At 34.0% G+C, this 23,570-nt stretch overlaps 1 protein-coding gene across 1 annotated transcript in view; it reads left to right on the top strand.

The window, feature by feature from the left end:
* PYGO1 (pygopus family PHD finger 1) overlaps positions 1-6,197 on the top strand; it is a 29,110-nt gene extending 22,913 nt beyond the window's left edge. The window contains exon 3 of the mRNA XM_025996311.2: positions 38-6,197. Coding sequence (XP_025852096.1) covers positions 38-1,162 — 1,125 coding nt within the window. The 3' untranslated portion in view covers positions 1,163-6,197. The remainder of the gene's footprint in view (positions 1-37) is intronic.
* The last annotated feature ends 17,373 nt before the right edge of the window (positions 6,198-23,570 follow it).

The raw sequence follows: 23,570 nt of genomic DNA, 5'->3' as shown, positions 1-23,570 counted from the left end.
ATATAAACCTATATTTTACTCTACATTCTCATTTCAGGGGCCTTCTTTTCCTCCATTGTCTGAGTATGCTCCACCACCGAATCCAAACTCTGACCATCTAGTGGCTGCTAATCCATTTGATGACAACTATAATACTATTTCCTATAAACCACTACCTTCATCAAATCCGTATCTTGGCCCTGGTTATCCTGGCTTTGGAGGCTATAGCACATTCAGAATGCCACCTCACGTTCCTCCAAGAATGTCTTCCCCATACTGTGGTCCTTACTCTCTCAGGAATCAGCCACACCCATTTCCTCAGAATCCTTTGGGCATGGGTTTTAATCGACCTCATGCATTTAACTTTGGGCCACATGATAATTCAAGCTTTGGAAATCCATCTTATAACAATGCACTGAGTCAGAATGTTAACATGCCTAATCAACATTTTAGACAAAATCCTGCTGAAAACTTCAATCAGATTCCTCCACAGAATGCTAACCAAGTATCTAACCCTGACTTAGCATCTAACTTTGTCCCTGGAAATAATTCAAATTTTACTTCTCCATTAGAATCTAATCATTCTTTTATTCCTCCCCCAAACACTTTCGGTCAAGCAAAAGCACCACCTCCAAAACAAGACTTTAGTCAAGGAGCAACCAAAAACACTAATCAAAATTCCTCTACTCATCCACCTCACTTAAATATGGATGACACAGTGAATCAGAGTAATATTGAATTAAAAAATGTTAATCGAAACAATGCAGTAAATCAAGAGAACAGCCGTTCAAGCACCACAGAAGCTACAAATAACAGCCATGCAAATGGGACACAGAATAAACCACGGCAACCAAGAGGTGCCCCAGATACATGCACCACTGAGAAAAGCAATAAATCCTCTCTCCACCCAAGCCGTCATGGCCATTCTTCTTCTGACCCAGTGTATCCTTGTGGAATTTGTACAAATGAAGTGAATGATGATCAGGATGCCATCTTATGTGAAGCTTCTTGTCAAAAGTGGTTTCATCGGATCTGCACTGGAATGACTGAAACGGCTTATGGCCTCTTAACTGCGGAAGCATCAGCAGTATGGGGCTGTGATACCTGTATGGCTGACAAAGATGTCCAGTTAATGCGTACTCGAGAAACTTTTGGCCCACCTGCAGTGGGCAGTGATGCTTAGTCACAGGAATTAAAGTTTTTTTTTCCTGTGTCTTACAGAGGTTTGGTGACACAGGATTTTAATGTTTGACATTATTTTTTTAATGCACATGCAAAAAGATTATTTGCCTTTTAGTTTTTATTAATATTCTACTTCATCACCAGTGCAAATTTTGTATTGTCTTTGTTGTCTTAAATGAGACTAATGTATATGGGGGTGCTTTAGAAAGTACTATACAAATAAATGTTAGTTGTTGTTGTTAATCATAAACATAAAAGCCTCTTGAAGCTTCAAAATAATATGTAGCAAATGTAGGCAAGTTTTGACTTTTAAAAGTTAGAATCATTGAAAAATGTACATTGCAGAGCTGAACTTTGGCAATATTACATTAAACAGTTCAAAAATCTTTCAAGGATCTATTTGACACGTTTTCAGAAAAAAGTATATGTAGCTATAACATGGAAGAAAGCATACATTTTAATGGATGTTTTAAAAAGATAATAGGGTATGATACCAGATTTCTTCCCATTAGGGTCCTTGAAAGTAGTGACTTTTCTATTTTTGAGTCAGTCTTTCCAAGATATCTGTTTGTACAGATATGAGATGGATGTTAGCATATAGTAGATGCTCAGTGTTTGTTGATTAACTTGTGGATTGTACCACATGAAATTGCTAATATTAGATCAGTTGAAAAATGACTGCAATTAGAGTTGAAGTGAAGTATGTTTCTAGTTGTGCTGTTTAGAATTTTAATAGTATGTTCTTCAGTTTCCTTTGATTATTGTTGTTTTATTATTTTCCAGAGAAGTAAATAACATAATATCCTCGGAAGATTTGTGAATACGTCTTTTAATATGATTTCAAGCCAGGACATACTGCAAATGAGATAGGTGGAAATATCAAATTGGCCTTAGAAGGCTCAGCTGATAAAAGAACTGCTCAGTGGTGGTTTGAAAAATCTTGTTATGGGGATCTGGATTTAAAGACAAGCCTCAGGGGAGATGAGACTCCATTTTGAGCAAAGACCAATTAAGAGCCAGGGTGAAAGCTAACTTACAAACAACAATTTCAAGGCCTTGAAGTAGACAGGAGTTTCTCTGGTGACTGGGGAAAGTGTAAAGATGGACCCAAGAACATCCTCCTGGGAGATGATAAAGAATGGAGACAGAGGTGTACTCATTAAGATTCAGAACAGTGGAAACCTGTTTTTAGAGCGGATCATGACTTGTGACAAAAAAAAAAAAACAAGAAAAGAAAAGAAAGAAACTATATGACAATTCATAGCAATTCATACGATGGTTGGATGTTGGTGAAGCTCCCAAACTTGGGCCACCATTATGATTGCAACCAAAAAAGTTCTGAAGACCATGTGGTGATCTGCGAAAGATAATTAATTACTACTGTTTAAACCCTGGTGAAATGACAGTAGCAGCATATTGCCAAGAAATTAAAATTATGCATGAAATTTTTGATTAAAAAAACATCCTTTGGTTAATAAACATGAGCCCACACTTTTACATGGCAGCACTTGACCTCATATGTCAGAAGCCACTAAAGCAAAGTTAATTGAATTGGGATATTAAATTTTGTCCTGTCCATTATAGTTACCAAACCTTTATCCAGCCAACTACCATCTTTTTCATCATGTGAAGCTTTCTTATTAAGAAACGTGTTCTCCAATTAAGCAGTAATTGGGGAATATGAACAATTTATATAGTTGAACAAATGACAAGTTTTTAAAAAATGAAATATTTAATATCCTAGTAGAAAATTATTAATGCTCATGCATATTTTGATTGAATAAAACTTATTTTTTTAAATATAGCATTTTAATTTTGACCTACAAAAACAGCAATTTCATATGGTACAAGGTAGTAGAAGGTTTTCTCCATTTACCTGTGACTAGTTAGAGGTGAGTACAAAATATTTTCAATATAGTTGTAAATTATATATCTTTACAATTTTAGGAAATGAAATGGCATAGACTCTAATACTAGGTACTCCTTGGTGTGACAACTTTACCAATTGAAGCAGGTTAAAATGCAGTATTTTTAGCTGACTCTGACATTTGATGTGTTCAGTAGCATACTTGAAGATCCCATGTTGCTTACTTTATAGTTTATGTTAGAAATACATGATTTTATAAATCTTTAAGGACCTAGTTATGTTGTTCTTGAAATCCTAGTGAGTGCTGATTTTGAAGAAATGATGCACTGCATGCTACAAGCCCAGTCTTAGCATCGAATCATGGTTTTTATGACAACATAGATATTGAATAGGATCTTCCAGTGTCCTCAGAAGTTAACATTTTACATGGTAGTACTTGAGTTGTACTTATTGTTAAAATCAATTATGCAGTTTCTTAAGCCATCTGTTGGTTACAGTTTAAGTAGTTTTGTGAAAGTAAGGTAACTTCTTCCAAGCTAGTCTAAAGGTACTTGATTTGTAATGTGATTCTTTTCCGTTTCCAAATAGTTTTTGAAAACTTACAAGTGAATTTTTATTCAAATGCTTAGGTCTTCAGAGCACCTTATTTAAATAAGAGTCTGTAAATATTCAAAAGAAAAACCCATGTTGACTACCAGTGAGTCATGGGCAAACTATAATCATAGTTTGATCAAAGTTTGTGAATCTTTTCATGTATTTGAATTACTCTTCTTAACTAGTTCGACATTTGTCTCTATGTGACACTAAGTCAAAAACTACCTAGATGGTTTTTGATAGGAAAATTGAGGAACTATAAGAATGTTCAATTTGACCCAAAGAAGGCTATTATACAAATTGGTACAGCTTTGTTAGGACAAGTGATGAGTTGCCCTGAACATTTAAAAATATTAAGTAATGGAAAGAAATACACATAGGTGGAATAATCTTCCAGTAGCATTGCACCTTTTTTCATGTAATACTTTTCCTTCATGAAAGGCCTCATCTCACATGCACACATATACACAAAGGCACATATACACAACTAAGAAGGAAATCGTGAAGTTTCTCTTATATTCTCAAGTTTTGTATAAGTTTAACTTGGCTAACTCTCAGCAGTGAGGCTTTCTCATGACAGCTAGGTTGTTACTGATAGTTTTAAATTGTCAGTTCCTTTCCCAGAACTTGCTTTATTCATTTCAGTAGAGAATTCCTAGTCCATTTGTTCTAGATGCTACTGGACTCACCAATGCTGAAACAGCTTAGCTGAATAAAAGAAAAATTATTCAGATAGAGTGTTTAGAATTAGTTTTGTGAACAGTGTTTTCCTTTGGTGTGAAATACTTTTATAGTACTGCTATTAGGATTCTTGTTATCCAGATTAGGAGATTATGTACATAAAGCAAGATTTTCCTGTAGTAGGGTTTATTCTTCATAGATTAGCACAATATAAAGAAATCATTTTTTTAAAGACTTCCAACTCTGCCTGCTGGTAGGAAAAAACCTCAATAGTGTGGGTCACCATGAATTCTGCTGACTTTAATCATCCAAATAAGTATCAGGAGTCCTTATCTAGTATTCTTTCAAATTTGTTTGTCTTGAACATATTAAAAATGCTAGTACTTATTGTCCAGCATACTATAGTAATTGTATTTAACAGGAAAAAACATGTAAGTAATGATTTTTTTTAAGGGAGCTCTAAAGAATTTTTGGATTTCATTTTCTTACAGTGTATAGAGGTTTCATATGCATGAACATTTGTGCTATTTTAGTTTTTTTTTTAATTAAAAAGTTCAATTAAGAGCATCCAGGCTCCCAAAGTTCATTTGTAAATAGTAGTTTGGAACGTTATATAAAATAATTAGATTGTTAGGAAAGCTCATAAAAGCTTATTTAAACCATAATGTAGTTAACCAGTAGTAAACCAGCGCTCAGTTTTCTTTAGAGAACCAGTCAATGTAGGAGGTAGAAAGAAACAGAAGTCTTTCCTTTTTCCTAATGTGATTCAGGAGAGTTAAGTTTCTTGGTGTTAGTGTTTCCTAGTTGCCCTCTTTCCATCCTAAACCCTCCGGTGGAATACAATACAAGCCAACTTGCCTTTTCCCCTAATGGATGCTCTGTGCTTCAAAATTTCATCTTTCCTCCACTGAGAACTCCCATTTTTTTTCCTGTGGTTATGGCTGGCCAGGTTTAAGGGAAAAATGTTTTCCACCAAAATGTAAATGAAGATAGTGAAGAAAGTGGGATTAAACTTCCTTTTTAAGGCTGTTTATTCAGAATAGATTTTTATCTAATATCTAAGATTTCCAACAATAAGACCACATTTCAGGCACTGTGGGAAGCAGTCTTTTTATTGAATTGATGGATGCTATCTTGAGAGTACTTCCCAATTTCCTTTAATTGTTTGGACTTTTCACAGTTTTCTTCCCTCAACTTTTGAACTCAGAGTTTTCTCACTTCCAAATGTTAGTAACTTGCCCCTTTGCCTATTCTGTTTATCCCGTAGAACAGTATAGAAGTCGCATCTGCATTTTTCTAACTCTTGGTACAGAGGTGGAAGTTTAGAGGTACTCCTGGAGTAAGGAGACTAGGGCTGGCATTAACATCTCCCAAGACATAGGGTCTAGGGGAAATGAAAAATGGCTATCTCAGACATGAATACATCAGAGGCCTATATTTAGTTTAAAGTTTTTAATGAAACTCAATGGATAATCTTAATCTTTGTCATAGTTTGTCAAAATCCATTACTTGCAATTATATTAAAACTTACTCTAAATACTTGTACTTTCCTTGTTCTGTAGGTGATATAGATGATGTTGCTTGTTAGTTAAAATATCTTTTATAAAAGAAAGTCCTGCTTCTTATCATGATGTATGTGACTTAAATGACTGTTTCATATTAAAACTATTTCTTCCTTATGTACTGTTTACATATACCTCTTTTTGGGATATTAGTTCAGTACTTTTATACAAATCTGAGTGTGTTCCACATTGGTGACATGTATTTTTGCAGTAATTTTTTTGTTTTGTTCTTAGAGCATGTCTAAAGTAACACATGCAGTAGTGCTGTGGTCTGTGGCAAAATTACTGTAATTCAAATTGGAAAATAAAATGTTTCCAGACTTTGTCCAACATTTATTCCTATGGCAAAGGAAATTACTATGTAATACTAATTATTTCTTATGCTGGTATGTTTAAGCTACTCTATGAAGTATGTGAAACATCAATATTTATGGATTAGTAGATGGCCTGATGTTTTGAAATGGGAGAGGGGGTAAAATTTGGTGTTAGCAATTCATAACACTCATAATACAATAAATACTTCTTAAAATTTTTATTTTCCTCTCACAGTTATCACTAAGGAATTATTATCTTAATTGATTGTGCATATTAGGATTTTTTTTAGCCTTTACCATTAAAATTACATACTAAACTTTGAACCTACTCTCATATCTTCCAGCCAAAAAAAGATACCATTCACTTCACCATAGCAAAATAAGTAGAAATGCTAATATTCATTTAAAGCTATTACAGTACCATAAAAGTCCTCTAATTTACTTAGAATTTGTAACCATTGATCCAAGGCTTGAATGGTGTTTACTTTGTACTATCTGATGAAAAGATTTGTTAATGAAAGTCATAATGAAGATTTTAAAGAAAAAAATGTTTGATCTTGGAAAAACGTTAAGCTTTATAGAGCATTTATTTGAGAATATCATTTAAAAAAAAACATTCTTTTGTCTTTAAACAAGTACCCAAATGGATTGTAATATGTAATACTTGGCCAATGCAAATTTGTATATTTGAAATGGTATACTTGAAAGCAAAAAAAAAAAAAAAAAGAATGCTATGAGTGCTTAAACTGCATATCTTTTTAAAGCATTCAAATTTTTAGACTTTTATCAGTTCAAACTATCCTGAATAAGGTTTTACTATATTAGTGATGTATATTACAAGATAAATGTTTACCTATGTTACATAAATGATATCTCTATACAGCATCATTTTTGGCGTGGTTATGTAGTGTATTTTGTAATTTGATTGTTAATTATTGATAAGACTGACATAGCAATAAGTCTGATTTGGTTCTTAATGTTTTTAAAAATGCCATGTACCATATGGTAGTATAATTCCATTATATTTGATTTGAATGTCCAGTGTTTACATGGGTCTGTTTTGGGGGCTAAAAATTTAGAATTACATGTTAAGGATTAATTTTTTTCTTGGTATCTTCACATACAATCTCTTAGAAATGAGTCTGTTTCTATTTAAGTCATAGAGGTTTAAAGAAGTATTAGTATTAAATGATTCATGAATTGCATTGTGGAAAAATTTTAAGTTATGAAATGACTAGGTTACCCCCAAATTGTTTATTTTCTTTGTATGGTTTTGTACAAGTTACAGTTTTCAGAGAAATAAAATTGGCTTGGTAACTGATTGAATATAGTGGATAATGGATAGTTTGTCTAAGGGCTTCCAAGTATTAAACCAAAAATTATCAATTCTGAATTACTTTTTAATAATTACTATTAATAGTGGTAAGCCAACTTTACTTTTTCTTTTTAACATCTTTAATTCTTATAATTTCCTCCTTTTGATCCCTTTCTTTCTTCTTTAAACACCATGGTAAAATTTAAGAAGAGTTTATCTTCCACATTTTAGTTTTTATTCTGTAGATAAGTAGCAAGACAAATAGAGGTTCTATCAAAACAGTCCATGTTATTGTTGGCCATTCTTTGTAAGGCTCATATTAAATGTCATTTGTGCATTGTATAAAGAATGTTATTTATCAACATTTAGACCTACTATTAGTAGAAATTATGTGTGGCAGGCTTTCTTGAACAATATGTATTGTAAGTTTGTTCCTATAGTGTTATGCTTCAGATTCTTTTGAATAAAGCTAGTTTTTAAAGAGAAAAACAACTGTTTTTTTAAGTGCTTGACATTCAACAGAACAATCTTAGGTTATAGGTATGACAGTCGTGGTTTTGAGTAGGAAATGTTCCAGAAAACATTTACCAAGGCAATAACCTGCAATTTACCAGGAATTTTATTTTTAATTTTTAAAATTTTTTTAGGAATTTAACTTTATACTGAGGACCAAGCTAGTATTTTTGGATAGGTCGTGTTATATGCATTCTTTTTTTTCCCCTGTAAAGTTTATATAACACTGAGTCCTCAGTTTCCCTTAGAAAATCTGAGCATAACCTATCTCTGATTGATTTTAACAAATTAGGACTTCAGTTCCGTTAAGAGAAAATTAATTGGAGAAAAGTTCTACAACCTCAGCAGCTTAACAATCCCTGAAACAGAGACACACTATAGCAATATTAAGAACAAACTTGCCTGAATTGTAAGATCAAGTTTACAAAAGACCTCCAAAATTTGTTGGAAATAACCATTAGGTTTCTAGAGTCTTACATGAAAAGATGCATGTAAATGTGTCAGTTGATGCAACTTGGCATAAGAGGTAATAAAAATGACAACAAGAAAATTACATCCAGGTAAACTTTGAATGTTTATATATATGAAAGGGGCTCAGTCTGTTAAGTCTCCAACTCTTGATCTCAGCTCAGGTGTTTTAGGATAATTTCAGATTTTTTAAAGAAAAATTGTGAAGTATGTATTTAAAAAGTCACAATTTAAGTCACAACTAAAATAATATAAATACAATAAACTTTAAAAAAGAGTAAAGCAGAATACAGAACATTTAATAAGCCAATAGAAGATAGGAAAGATAAAAAACAAAAATGGAAATAAACCAAATTATCAGTAGTTACATATATGTAAATGGATTAAATTCACATATCTGACAGATCAGACCAAAGAATTTTTTTTGGTCCAAATGCTATTTACAGGGATACATGCAGAAATTTCAAAAGCAAAGAAATGGATGTACAATGATATTCATTAAGAAGTGGAAAAGCCAAATTCTAAATGATTCTATACTTTTAAAAAAAGCAAGGCTATCTATATAATGTAAAATTATGAAGAATTAAAACTTCAGGCTGTATAAAAGTGGAACAAATGATGACAATTGTTGAGTTAAAAACTTAAAAAAAACAAGTTATATACAGGATGATCACAATTAGTTTTTAAATAATTTATATATTCATGTATACCTACCTAGAGATAATTGTCTGGAATGGTTACATGCCAAAATATTACTGTGGTTTTTCCTGGATAATGGAAGAATGTGTGACTTTCTCCTTGGTATTTTCAGCAATAAACATGGATTCTTTTGGTCATCAGAAAACATAATTTTTAAAGTAAAGAGATAGCAATATGTATAACAGGAAAATACTAATCAAAAAGCTACTGTAATGTTAGTATTAGACAAAATAGAATTTAAGGCTATTATCAAAAAGATAAGAGGTAACAAGTATTATGAGGGTGTGGAAAAGAGGGAATCTTTTTGCACTATTGGTGGGAGTGCAAACTAGGGTACCCACTATGGTAAACAGTATGGGTTTTCCTAAAAAAAATTACAAGTAGAACTATCCAACAATTCCAATTCTGGGTATCTATCCAAAGGAAATGAAATCTCTATGTCAAAGAGACAATTGCACCCTCATGTGCATTGCAGCATTATTTACAATAGAATATTATTCAGCTATAAAAAGGAAGTTCTGCCATTTGCACAACATGGATGGACCTTGAAGGCATTATGCTAAGTGAGATAAGTCAGAGAAGGACAAATATTACATAATCTCACTTTTATGTAGAATCTAAAAAAACTGATGTCACAGATACAGAAAATGGATTAGTGGTTTCCAAAGACAGAAGGGTGGGGGTCACAATGGTCACAATGGGTAAAAGAATCAAAAGTTATGAACTTCAGTTATAAATTTATAATTAAGTTCAGGGGATGTAATGTGAAGCATGGTGAATAATATTGATATATGTTTGAAAGTTGCTAAGAGAACAGATCTTGAAAATTCTCATCATAAAAAGATTCTGTGAAGTGATGGATGTTAACTTACTGTGGTGATCATTTCACAATATATATATCAAATCATGTACACCTAAAACTAATGTTGCATGTCAATCGTATCTCAATGAAATGGGGGGAAAAAAGTTTTTTTTTAAAAAAAGATTGCACAAAAAATATATAAGGACAAAAATATCAGGAAAGAGAATATTTTGGAATTATAAAAGTAAAAACCCACCAAAATGATGGAATAATCATGAATACATATGTTTACAACAGAGCCTCGACATACATAAAGCAAAAGTTAGAATTACAGGAAGAAAAAAGTAGCAATTGTGTGAGATTTTTTAAAAATTTGTATCTGAAAATGAGACCTCAAGTATATGTTATGCTTCTATATTAAACAAACATATAGCAGGATGCATTTAGAATATTTAACCAAATGTGGCAAAAACTATCATTTTATTATTTCACATAAAATGAACTTTGAAGATAGTTCCAGGACCGGTTAATTCATCAGCTCAGTATCAGGAAACCATGTAGATTTCTCTATGGTTCTCTTAGCTTTCCTCTTACGATTGCAAGATGGATACCACTGCTCCATATATCATTTTCTTACAGAATAACATGCAAAGCAAGCAGGAAACGAGGCTCATGTTGCTCTATTTTTATGAAAGAGGAAGATCCTTCAGAAGTCTCCAGCAGACTTCCCCTTTGAGAAATAGGAATCATTAGTTTAGACCAAACATGATTCTTCCTTTGGAGCTAGACCCAACTTTTCTAAAAATGCTGCCATCCAATATACAAACAAAATAGAGGTTCTGAAAGCAAGGAAAAGAGGAGAATGGTTTTTAGATAAGCAACCAAGAGCACCTGGACCCAAAATGAACAAGCTTGATCTAGTAACCGGTGCTAAATAAAGAAATAAACATTCCTTTCAAGCACTCAAGGAACATTTGCAAAAACTTTTCTATATCCTAAGTCATGGAGTCTGAACACATTTCAGAGAACTTTTATCATGCACACCATGTTGCCTGGCCAAATGGTATTGAAAAGAAACCTATATATTTAGTAAATAAAAATAACCTCTTAACTACTTAAAACAAAAGTTATTAACATTTAAACCTGAAGACAATTTAAATACTACATATCAAAACTAAAAGCATAAGTTTAGGATATAGAAAGTTACAAAGAACTTCACTTCCACCCTAACAATAAAAGAAGTTGGACAATCTTACAAAACCCTAATTTTTCCTAGCATCATCAGAGAGCTGATTGCAAAAGCTACAATAATAGCACAGAGGGACAAGCCTTTCAAATGAGAGAAGCAGTACATTAACTCTTTCATGCGCTGATAAGACTTGTGCTAACAGAAACATTAAAGTTCTGTAGGTGGGATTAGACCAGAGAGAAACTACACCAAAAAGTTAAAAGAATGTTGGAAATGGCAAAAACAGAGGTTATATATAAAAGACTTTTTAACTGTTTTGATGCGCACATACGCAGTCAATTGATTTTGGAAAAGTTGCCAAGAGAAGTCAGTTGAAAAATGATTCTTTAACAAATGATACTGAAACAACTGGATAACCATATGCAAAAAAAAAAAAAAAAAAAAAAAGAGTTGCCTGGACTTACACATGTGACACTGTATTTTTAAAAAACTCACAATGGAACTCAAATCTAAATTTAAGACCTCAAACTATAAAATTTCTAGTTGAAAACAAAAACTTTGTGAATTTGGGCTTGGGAACCATTTCTTAGATAAAACTCAAAAGGACAAATATTTTAAAAGTTGATAAATTAAGTTTTATCCAAACCACAGAATGTGAGAAAATACTTGAAAAACATGTATCAACAAAGGACTTGTATCCAGATATGCAAAACATGCTCACAGCGCAAAATAAACTTAGACTATTTTTTTTAAAAAATGATTAAAAGATTTTAACAAATACAAAAAAGCACATAAAAAGGTGCTCAACATCATTTGTCTCAAGGGAAATGCAAATCAAAAGCATAAGAGATACCAAAACATCTATTAGATTTGCTTAAAAAATTCTTTTTTAATAGGGCTAATGTCAAGTGTTGGCGAATATACAAAATAACTGAAACTTTTCATACATTGCTGGTAGGAATGCAACATTTGTACTTTTGAAATAGTTCTGCAGTTTCTTGTAAAATTCAGCATACACCCACCATATGACCCAGCAATCCAATTTTCCTGTTGTCTACTTTTAACCCCTTGCTAACCTGCTAAGCTGCAGCTGTAAGATTCTTATGTTTTGGGCCATCAACAAGTGAAAAAAGCCATTATCTCTGCTTGTTTAAGTGAGATACAATCCTACCCCTGGGCTGTATTAATAAATTTTAAAGTTCTTAAAATAAAGGCGCACTATTCTGATTAGGTTTACAGCAACTGTCCCCTTCTCCCCTTGAGTACAATGTCTAGAGATATTTCTGGTTGTCACAACCCGAAGGTGTTTCTGGCATCTGGTGAGAAGAGGTCTGGCATGCTGCCAAACACCTCACAATGCCCAGGCTAGCCCTGCACATCCAAGAATTAGCTGCCCTCCATGTCAGTAGTGGCAAGGGTGAAAAACCTTCGTTTATAGAGACTAAAAAGCGCTTATATAAATCTAATAATTTCAAAATTTCCCCAAAATGAACTCTACAACTAATACTTTAAATGTGGTAATCTTTTAGAGAAAAAATTATTCTCACAGAAGCTGCTAGCTTAGAAGCATTTTTTTAAAATAAATCAAGTTCATGCAATCAAATCAAACTTATTTGATAATTTAGGTTTAAAAAACAGCTATACCTTCTTCCTGATTATATCAGTGTGAAGTAAAATACAAATACACATTTTATTCTTTTTAAAGATTTGGATTTGCTTTCTCTTAGAGAACTTCCTGCGTTTTCTATATAGAATGGATCTGATGAACCCACATGACTCCTGCATGTTCAGGATAAGGAAAAATGAAAAATTTTGTTTGGGGCGCCGGGGTTGGTACAGTCCATTGAGCAACTGACTCTTGGTTTCCACTCAGGTGATGATTTCAGAGATTCAGCCCCTTGTTGGGCTCCAGGCTCAGCCCATAGTCTGCTTGAGATTCTCTCTCCCTTTTCCTCCACCCCTCCCATTTGTGCTCTCTCTAAAATAAATAAATCTTAATTTTTTTGTTTAACCTAGTTGCTTTATAATTCTAACAAAATTTTTAAACATCAAGAATATATTATGCCCTATAGTGTGTCAGTTTAAATGTTAACTTTAAGACCTTGAACTATCTTAAATTGAGTTAATTAATTAATCTTTGGATGCTTTGATAACTTCTAAGTAATATAGAATGTTACTCTGTGCCTAATTTTCATGCATACAGTTTTGGATTATATTCTTTTGGTTATAGAGTAGCTCTATTTTTGGGTCCTGTTAATGAAGCTTAAAGCATGAAAGAGATGACTGGCCATATTATGTGTACTTATGAGCTGTACTGCTCCATTAAATGCTTGCTGTATATGACAGACAGGTAATCCTCAGTGGTCTCTTCCAGTAGTTTCTGTGAAGTGTAAGTAGTTTCTTTGGTTAAATGTGAGTGATTGAGACCATCCTAGGTGCAGTAGTGGCAAGGAAGTATGAAGAGAGTAGTTTTATTCTAAAGTATTTGATATGGAATGTTAAAGAAGATAAGAATATGAGGAAAATTATAGAAGTTATACAGAAAAAACTTTATTTGCCTTGGCTCATTATTTGCACAGAGAATGAGTCTAAATAGAAGCAATGAGGAAAGCCTGTGTGGCCCAGCGGTTTAGCACCTGCCTTCTGCCCAGGGTGTGATCCCGGAGTCCTGGGATCGAGTTCCACATCAGGCTCCCTACCTGGAGCCTGCTTCTCTCTCTGCCTATGTCTCTGCCTCTCTCTCTTTCTCTCTGTGTCTCTCATGAATAAATAAATTAAATCTTTAAAAATAAATGAATAAATAAATAAATAGAAGCAATGAAATGTGTTACAGTTTTTGGCAAATTTTGCTTAGTTTTTATTAAGATAATATTTAAAAATTTAAGATTTTTAAAAATTTAAGATACATCTATTGCCAATAATCATATCAATGCAAAACTGGAGTTTGTTTTTTTCCCTTACATTAAAATGATAAATTGGTTTTAGAGCATTTAGTCGGTTGTTAATGAAAAGTAGTTAAAAAAAAGTTATTCTTTACAGTCTGTAATACACCCAGATAACTAAAATTTTGTATCTCACTTGGAAAGTTTCCAAGTTTTCTGTGCTTTGTGGTGATTTTGTCATGTTCTTGATTACTAACATGAAAACAAACACAGAAGTTCTCAAGCCTAAAAAGCTAAAGTTCCTTATAATGGTGTTACCTTCTATGATTTCTGTCACTTTCAATGTACCTTGGTTAATAAATAGCCAAGTAAAACTCTTCATTATTTTTTTTACTTCTATGACCCTTTCTTAATTGAGTGACAAAATCTCCCATGATAACTTTTTTGATTATGCTAAGATTAGACCCTACAAATAAATATAAATATATTTTTATTCTATATTTTAACATGTTAAATATATATAATACATTTCCAGAATGTCTTTTAGACCTAAAACATCTGTTTCCAAGAGGTTCCCTGGGAAGTCACAAAGATTTGTTCTTTTACCTTACAAAAAAATAGTAAATGGTAAAAATATTTGGGATTGTCAGATATATTTCCTATTTCTTAACTGGCTCAACATGATTGCAAGAACTGCATCAGAAGAGGTGTCAAATCAAAAGGAAACTTCAATCTTCTCTAGGTCAACCTTTAGGTAAGTACTCCTTATACAAAAATATTTCAAAGGTTATGAACTAAGGATAATATGTCAATGTCTTCACCATCCACAGTATGTTTTTCCCCTTGGAGGAAACAGTGATCAAATCCTTCTTATATAGTCATGTATTGCATCCTAATAGAGAATATTACTCTCCTTCATTCTCATTTAGCTTCAGCCATTCAGTCTTATCATCAGAGCTTATTTCTGTTTTTCTCTCATACTTGCTGAAGTGTCTGTTGTAAGCTGCAGGTTAGAAATTGGGTCTTCAGTCAAGGAGGAGAGTCTTGGGTCTTGAAGATAAGATTGTATTAGATACTCTCAGATACTTGGTTGCTTCCCTAGTTATTCTTCTACTGGGTGATTACTGATAACTCAAGAAATTAAGACAGTGGCAGTGAAAAGTGAATGGATCTGAGAAATACTCTAGACTTGGAGATTGGATTTGTAGTCTCTATCATAGCATAGTTGTCAAAGTCAACAGCATTCAGTTCAAGATTATTAAAAGTTTCACCTTTATTCTCACACAGGTGGAAAGCCATTTCATGTCCAGGATGTGTGTCAGAAAAAAATGCTTATGCTGAAGTAGAGGAGAAAAGCCCTGGATCTGTTCAAATATCTATATAGCAACAATAATGAGTACTTTACACAAAATCCTATTTAATCATCCTAATGCCCTACAAATAGATATTATTGCCTCTATTTTACAGAATGAGGAAACTAAGGGTCAGGGAAGGGGGGGCCGAAATTGCTCAAGATCATACAGTAAATAAAAGTAGAGTGGGGTTCTAACCCAATTAGCCTGATTTCAAATACTAGATTGTAGTACCAAATTTTATCATCAAGTGTAAAATAATCAAACAATCAATGATTTTAGCTGGAAAGGATGTTAACATTCCCCAAATTCCTGCCTTGAATCTTGAACCCCTTGCTTTTGAGGGCCCTTCTCTGACCTTCTTCTTCTTTTTTTTTTTTTTTTTTACATTTATTTATGATAGTCACAGAGACAGACAGAGAGAGACAGAGACACAGGCAGAGGGAGAAGCAGGCTCCATGCACCGGGAGCCCAACGTGGGACTCAATCCCGGGTCTCCAGGATTGCGCCCTGGGCCAAAGGCAGGTGCCAAACCGCTGCACCACCCAGAGATCCCCCCTCTGACCTTCTTCTATTTGCACTTTCTCCAAAAGGCAAAGAAGCTGTGGGTCAAGAGGATGTACCACCATGCTCCCTCTTCTAGACCATGTTTGGGCTGCCCAAATCTGGAATTCCTGCCCAGCATCCCTAGGAACATCATAAGTCTTTTCTTAGCTAGCTTGCAGAGGGTGGCCTGTGCTGCTTTTTCTTTTTCTAAACTGAGCTAAGATTTATACATAACATTATTAGTTTCAAGTGTACAATCTAATAATTTTATCTTTGTATACACTACAAAAAATCACAACAATAAATCCAGTTACCATCTGTCACCATACAATTAACCTACCTCACCCATTTTGCCCACCTCCCACCTCCTTCCCCTCTTATACCCACCAATCAGTTCTCTCTATGAGTTTTGTTTTGTTTATTCTCATATTTTCTTATATTCTCATATATATATTCCACATATAATTGAAATCATACAGTATTTGTCTTTCCCTGTCTGACTTATTTCACCTAGCAAAATATCTTCAAAGTCTACCCATGTTTTTGCAAATGGCAGGATTTCCTTCTTTTATGGCTGAGTAGTAGTTATATATATAATATATATATTGTATATATTATATATATATACACTACTCATATATATATAGTAGTATATGAGTATATGAGTAGTATATATATATAGCATAGTAGTATAGTAGTATAATATATATATATCAGATCTTCTTTAACCATTCATCCATTGATGGGCATTTAAGTTGTTCACATATCTTGGCTGTTGTAAATAATGTAATGAACATCGCAGTGCATATATCTTTTTAAATTCATATTTTCATTTTTTTCAGATACACAGAAGTGGTATAGCTGGATCACATGCTTAATTCTAGCTTTAATTTCTTTAGGAACCTCCATACTAGTTTCTATAGTGGCTGCACCAATTCGCATTCCTGTCAGCACTGTATGAGGGTTCCTTTTCCTCTACATCCTCTCCAACACTAGCTATTTCTTGTTTTTGTTTGTTTTTTAAGATTTATTTATTTATTATTTATTTATTTATTTATTTATTTATTTATTTATTTATTTAAGACAGCAAGCAGGGGAGGAGCAGAGGGAGAGGGACAAGCAGAATCTGGACTGAGTGAGGAGCCTGACCCCAGGACCCTGAGATCATGATCTAAGCCTAAAAAAGAGTTGGGATGCTTCACCAACTGAGCCACCCAGGCACCCCTGTTTTTATAACTGCCATTCTGTAGGTGTGAGATGGTATCTCATTATAGTTTGGACTTGCATTCTCTAAGAATTAGTGATATTGAAGATGTTCTTATGTGCCTGTTGGCCTTCTCTATGGCTTCTTTGGGAAAATGTCTGAATCCTCTGCCCATCTTTTAATTGGACTGTTCATCTTATTTGCTTTTGAGTCCTTTATATATTTTGGATATTAACTTCCTATCAAGTATATGATTTGCAGATGTTTTCTACTATTCATTAGTTTACCTTTCACTTTATTGATGGTTTCCCTTTCTGTACAGAAGCTTTTTAGTTTGATGTAGTCATACTTGTTTATTTTTTCTTTTGTTGCCTAAGCTTTGGGAATAAAATCCAAAAATGCAATCCCAGCATTGCTGTCAAGAAACTTACCACTCCTTCTAGGAGTTTTATGGATTCAGGTCTTATATTCAAGCCTTCAAACCATTTTGAGTTAATTTTTGTTTATGTGTAAGGTAGTGGTCCAATTTCATTGTTTTGCATGTGACTGGCCAATTTTCCCAACACCAGTTATTGAAGAGATTGTCCTTCTCCCATTGTATATTCTGGGCTCCTTTGTCATGAATTAATTGATCACACATGCACAGGTTTATTTCTGCGCTCTCTATTCTGGTCCATGGATCTGTGTGTCTGTTTTTATGCTAGTACCATACTGTTTTGATTATGATAGCTTTGTAGTATAGTTTGAAATCAGGGTGTGTGGTACCTTCAGCTTTGTTCTTCTTTCTCAAGATCGCATTGGCTGGCCTGTACTTCTTGTGTGTATATTTCTTTGCTTAAATATAGGCTTTTCCTCTGCTATGTTTCTGCAGAAAACTCCAGGAGACTGAGAATTCAAATTTGAATTTGGCCTTCCAGGTCATTTTGACAGTATATTAGTCCAAGTAAGAAAACAGAGCATATTTTACTAAATACTTTGTTGTCTTGTTTTAGAACTACTGTAGAGTAATGGCTTAGTATTTTACTAATAATATTAATTGTATTAATTTTTATATTAATGTAATATTTACTGATATTCTTTGATAAATATTGGAACTTTTAACCGTTGAATGTTATGGTAAGAAATATCTACATTTATCTAAAGATAAACTTTTAAATTAAACTGTTATACATTTTTTTGGTTTTGGGAGATTGGGGTGAGGAGGGGCAGAGGGAGAGGGAGAGGGCGAATCTTAAGCAGGCTCCATGCCCAGCACAGAGCTGGACGTGGGAACCTAAACTCACGATCCTGTGATCGTGACCTGAGCAGAAATCAAGAATCAGAGGCTTAACTGAGTTACTCAGTTATGAAATGTTTTAAAAAATTGTTGACAAAACAAAAAATTTATATTTGTTTATATTCTTCTCTTATAATACTCCTTAGTAACTGGCATACAAAATTCTCCTAAGAGCTGTTCTTCTTAATGATAAACTAAGATTTTTTTCTTTTTTCTTTTTTTAATATACTTTATATTTTAGAGCAGTTTCATTTTCACAGAAGATACAGAGCTTCCCCATATCCTCTTGCACAGCCTCCTAGAATGGTACATTTGTTACAGTTGATTAACCTACAATGCCACATCATTATCATACAAAGTCCATGGTTTACATTACGGCTCATTCTTGGTGTTTCACATTTTAAGGGTTTGGAAATGTATAATGACATGTATCCATAATTATGTTATACAAATCCTTTGTACTGTACCTATTCATCTCTTCTTCTTCTCTCCAGCCCCTAGCAACCACTGATTTTTTTTTTTACTGCTTCTGTTGTTTTGCCTTTTAAAGAGGTTATGCAGTTGGAATCATATAGTATGTACTTTTTCAGATTGGCTTCTTTCTCTTAGTAATATATGCATTTAAGTTTCCTCCTTGTCTTTTTATGGCTCAATAGTTCATTTCTTCTTAGTACATAATAATATTCATTATCTGGATGTACCACTGTTTATTTATTCATTCAACTACTAAAGGACATCTGGGTGGCATCCAAATTTAGGTAGTTATGAATAAAACTACCATAAACATCTGTGTACAGGTTTTGTGTAGATGTAAGTTTTTAACTCTTTTTAGCAAATACCAAGGAGCTGGCTGGATCATACAGTAAGAGTATGTTTCATTTTGTTGTTTTTTAATTTTTAAAATTTATTTTTGTTTTTTAGTTTTATTTATATATTTACTTATTTTGAGAGAGAGAGAGAGAAAGTGAGAGAGAGAGGAGCAAAGGGAGAGGGAGAGAGAAAATCCTAAGCAGGCTCCACACCCAGCACAGAGCCTGACTCAGGGCTTGATCTCATAATCCTGAGATCATGACCTGTGCCAAAATCAAGAGTTGGATACTTAACTGACTGAGCCACCCAGGTGCTCCAAGTATGTTTCATTTTTTAAGAAACTGCTAAACTGTTTTCCAAGTGGCTTTACCATTTTGTATTCCTACCACCAATGAATGAAGATGTTATTTCACATCCTCATCAACTTGGTGTTGTCAACGTTTTGGATTTTGGCTATTCTAATACATGCATAGTGGTATCTCGTTGATGTTGTTGTTTTTATTTTCATTGTTGTTTTCATTTGCATTTCCCCGATGACATAAGATGTGGAGCATCTCTTCATATGTTAATTTATCATCTGTATATTTTCTCTGGAAGTGTTTTTGTTAAGGTCTTCAGCTCATTTTTTTTAATTAAAAAAATTTTTAAAAAGATTTTTATTTATCCATTCATGCAGTATTGAAGGAGAAGAACAAAGTTGGAGGAGTGACAATACCCAACTTCAAGAGTTGGTACAAAATGAAGAAGAAGAAGAAGAAGAAGAAGAAGAAGAAGAAGAAGAAGAAGAAGAAGAAGAAGAAGAAGAAGAAGAAGAAGAAAGAAGGAGGAGGAGGAGGAGGAGGAGGAGGAGGAAGAAAAAAGACTTGGCACAAGGCTGGCTATAGCTCTTTGGAGATTTCTAGGAAGCTTGTATGTCTGGCCTCACAAAATGATTTAGAAAGTATACTATTTGCCTCTATCTTCTAAAAGAGATTGTAGAAAATTGGCATAATTTCTCCCTTAGAAGGTTAGTAGTACTCATCAGTGATCCTATCTAGGCCTGGTGCTTTCTGTGTCAGGAAAGTTATTCATTATTGCTTCAATTTATTTAATAGGTATAGGCCTACTTAGATTGTGTATTTCTTCTTCTGTGAGTTTTGAGAGCTTGTGTCTTTCAGTGAATTCGTCCATTTCATTGAGGTTATCAAAGTTGTAGGCATAGAGTTGTTCATAGTATTCCTTTATTATCCTTTTAATATTCATGGAATTTGTAGTGATGTCCCCTTTTTTATTTCTGATATTAGTAATTTGTGTCCTCTCTCGTTTTTCCTTAGTTAGCCTGGCTAGAGGTTTGTCAATTTTGTTAATCTTTTCGAATAACCAACTGTTTTATTGATCTCCTCTATTGAGTTCCTGTTTTCAATTCCATTGATTTCTGCTCTAATTTTTATTCTTTTTTCTTTCTCCTTACTTCAGATTTAATTTGCTCCTGTTTTCCTGGTTGCCTAAAGTGGAAGCTAAGATGAAAGACTTTAGATTTTTCTTCTCTAATATATGCACTGGATGATATAAATTCAGTTAAATTCTGATAAAACTCCAGTAGGTTAGGACCTGGTTAAATAGTTTCTTCTGAGGGCAGATCTTGCTAAAAAGAACAGAATGCTCTGCATATTTCAGAATGGTTCCTTTTCTCCTCTCCCGTTGGGAGCACCAGGAGATTTTTCTCTTATGTGGACTGTGAGAATCTGGCACAGCTTCAGGTAGTAAAATTCACAAAAGTGTAGGGGCTCCCTGATGGCGGGGTGCCCATGGAATTTTTGTCTGGGACTTACCCACAATGAGCTCCAGCGATTTGTAAACTACAGTTCAGGTTTCCTACCTTGATGCTGGTTCCCATGGAGATTTCTTCTCTGATTGGTTGTGATTCTCTGTATTCATTTGTTGGTCTCTCTATTTTGGAGGGTAGTGATTTGCTCTGGGACCTTGCTTTTTTATGGATCTAAGAAGAGGTGTTGATATTTTGTTTTGTTCAGCTTTTTACACAGGTGGAGTGGTTACTTTCAAGCTCTTTATATGTTAGATCAGACTTTTTAAAACAAATTAAATAATTGAGATTGTGCTAAAGGGATCTAATAGGAAAAATCATCATGAATTATACTCTGTAACTATAAATCTAAGATGTATGGACCAAAAATAAAAGGAAAAGAATAGGCACTTTATAATTTCTAAATGAGCTCTAACCTATATATTCTTGTCTAATTGCAAACCACATTGTCTTTTTCTAAAGCCCAAATTTGAAATAGTAAAATAATCAGTGCATGTAAAATCTAGTGTCTAGATTTTGGTCTGAAATGCTATTCGCCATTAAAATGAACTAAGGTTTCTTGGAGAATGACTGATTCCATTTCCTAGAGGAAAAAATTTCAAAGTGGGTCTAAATCATCGTGTTTTAAGAATAGAGGATCTTTAAAGGGCTTTTAAAATTCTAGAATGGCATTAAAAGTCCTAATCAACCCTTTCCAGTTGCCAACATGACAATTTGAACATCAAAAATAAACAAAATTATAGTTACTTAATTTTAGGTTAAGAATAACAAATCAGATTTAATTTTTGCTTCATAATGTACATTTTCACTCCCTAAGAACTTTACAGTATGTAGGAAGAAAATAGAGACCTTCCTCTACCATAGAGCTAGTTTTTAAATTTTTACTTGAATACAAATAGTACATATCCATCACCCAAAATTACAGAGAGAGAAATATAACTTGGCAATTTCTTTGGTGCTCTGACGGCTTGCTTTGATGTAATTAATGGAATCAAATGAAAATGATTTTGGGTGTTCTCCCTGGGTTTTCTTAGGAAACCAGCCAAAAGGACCTGGACTTCTGGTCTTCCAGTGGGAGGGACTGCATCTGAACTCAACTGGCCATGGTACTATCTTACAACTAAACTTTCCATGTGACTCAAAGTGTGCAGATACTGAGTAGCTGACTTTCTTGGACAAGCCTTTTTTTTTTTTTTTTTTTTAAGATTTATTTTATTTTAGAGAGAAAGAGAGCCCGCAGGGGGAGGGGCAAGGGAGAGAGGGAGAGAGAGAATCCTAATCTCCCCATTGACCATGGATCCTGAGCTGGGGCTCAATCCCACAACTATGAGATGATAACCCAAGTGGAAATCAAGAGCTGGACGTCTAACTGACTGAGCCACCTATGTATCCATCTTGGATAAATCTTATAAATAGTTGCACCTAAACCAAGACTGCCTGGTGTCCCAGTGATTACCTTACTGGCAAGATTCTTTTCATGTTTGCCCTATAAGAAGGGAGAGCAATGAGGGGATGGAATTCCTCTCCTATAATGTAAGCTCACACAAGATCCAACATAGTGCTCTGGCCCCAATATACTTCTCCTTGAGTTAATGGCAGATGACCGGAGTCTGTGTTTTTTCCTTAGCTTTGCAAGCCAGCTTTCTTTTTCACCAATAAATCCTAGCCCTTAACCTAGTGGTTCTAACTTTGGTAGTGGGTCAGAATTACCTGGTGGGCATGGTAAAACACAGATTGCTGTGTCCCACTTCCAGATTTCTGGTTCAGTAGACCTGGAATAGGGTCTGGGAATTTGCATTTCTAGCAAGTCCCCAGGTAATGCTGATATTATGGTCAGGGGACCACACTCTGAGAACCTCTGTCTTAATTCATGTGTCTATGTGTACATCAGCCCACAAAGGGTCCCATTGGCATAGCCTTCACCTAGGAGTTAATCACTGTCCTTTCTTGTGCCCTACTTTTTTTTTTTTTTTATTGTTTTACCACATAGGTAAGACTTCTTTTTTTTAAAAAAAAGATTTTATTTATTTATTTATTTATGAGAGACGAGAGAGAGAGAGAGACAGAGAGAGAGACAGAGAGAGAGACAGAGAGGCAGAGACACAGGCAGAGGGAGAAGCAGGCTCCATGCAGGAAGCCTGATGTGGGACTTGATCCCGGGACTCTGGGATCAGGCCCTGAGCTGAAGGCAGATGCTCAACCGCTGAGCCACCCAGGTGTCCCATAGGTAAGAATTCTTAACAAATAGATTACTTACTCTTCTCACTCATCCATCCAGTGTATAACCATAATTAATTCATTTTCACTGTTCTATGATATTCTGTTGTGTAAATATAACTATTGATAGACATTTGGCTTGTTTTCAGGTTTTTGCTTGGAAACTGCTATGAAGAGCCACTCCTTTAAGTAATCAGAGAATTACCCTTTCTTTCTGAAAGAACCCAATCTAGAGGGAATCCTTCTTCCCTCCGACCTTTCCTTAAATTCTAACATCCTCTGACTGAGACACTCAGTGGTATGTATTCTACCTT

The sequence above is a fragment of the Vulpes vulpes genome, chromosome 15 (assembly GCF_048418805.1).
Source record: "Vulpes vulpes isolate BD-2025 chromosome 15, VulVul3, whole genome shotgun sequence".
Taxonomy (NCBI): domain Eukaryota; kingdom Metazoa; phylum Chordata; class Mammalia; order Carnivora; family Canidae; genus Vulpes; species Vulpes vulpes.
This window is presented reverse-complemented; position numbering and strand designations above follow the sequence as displayed.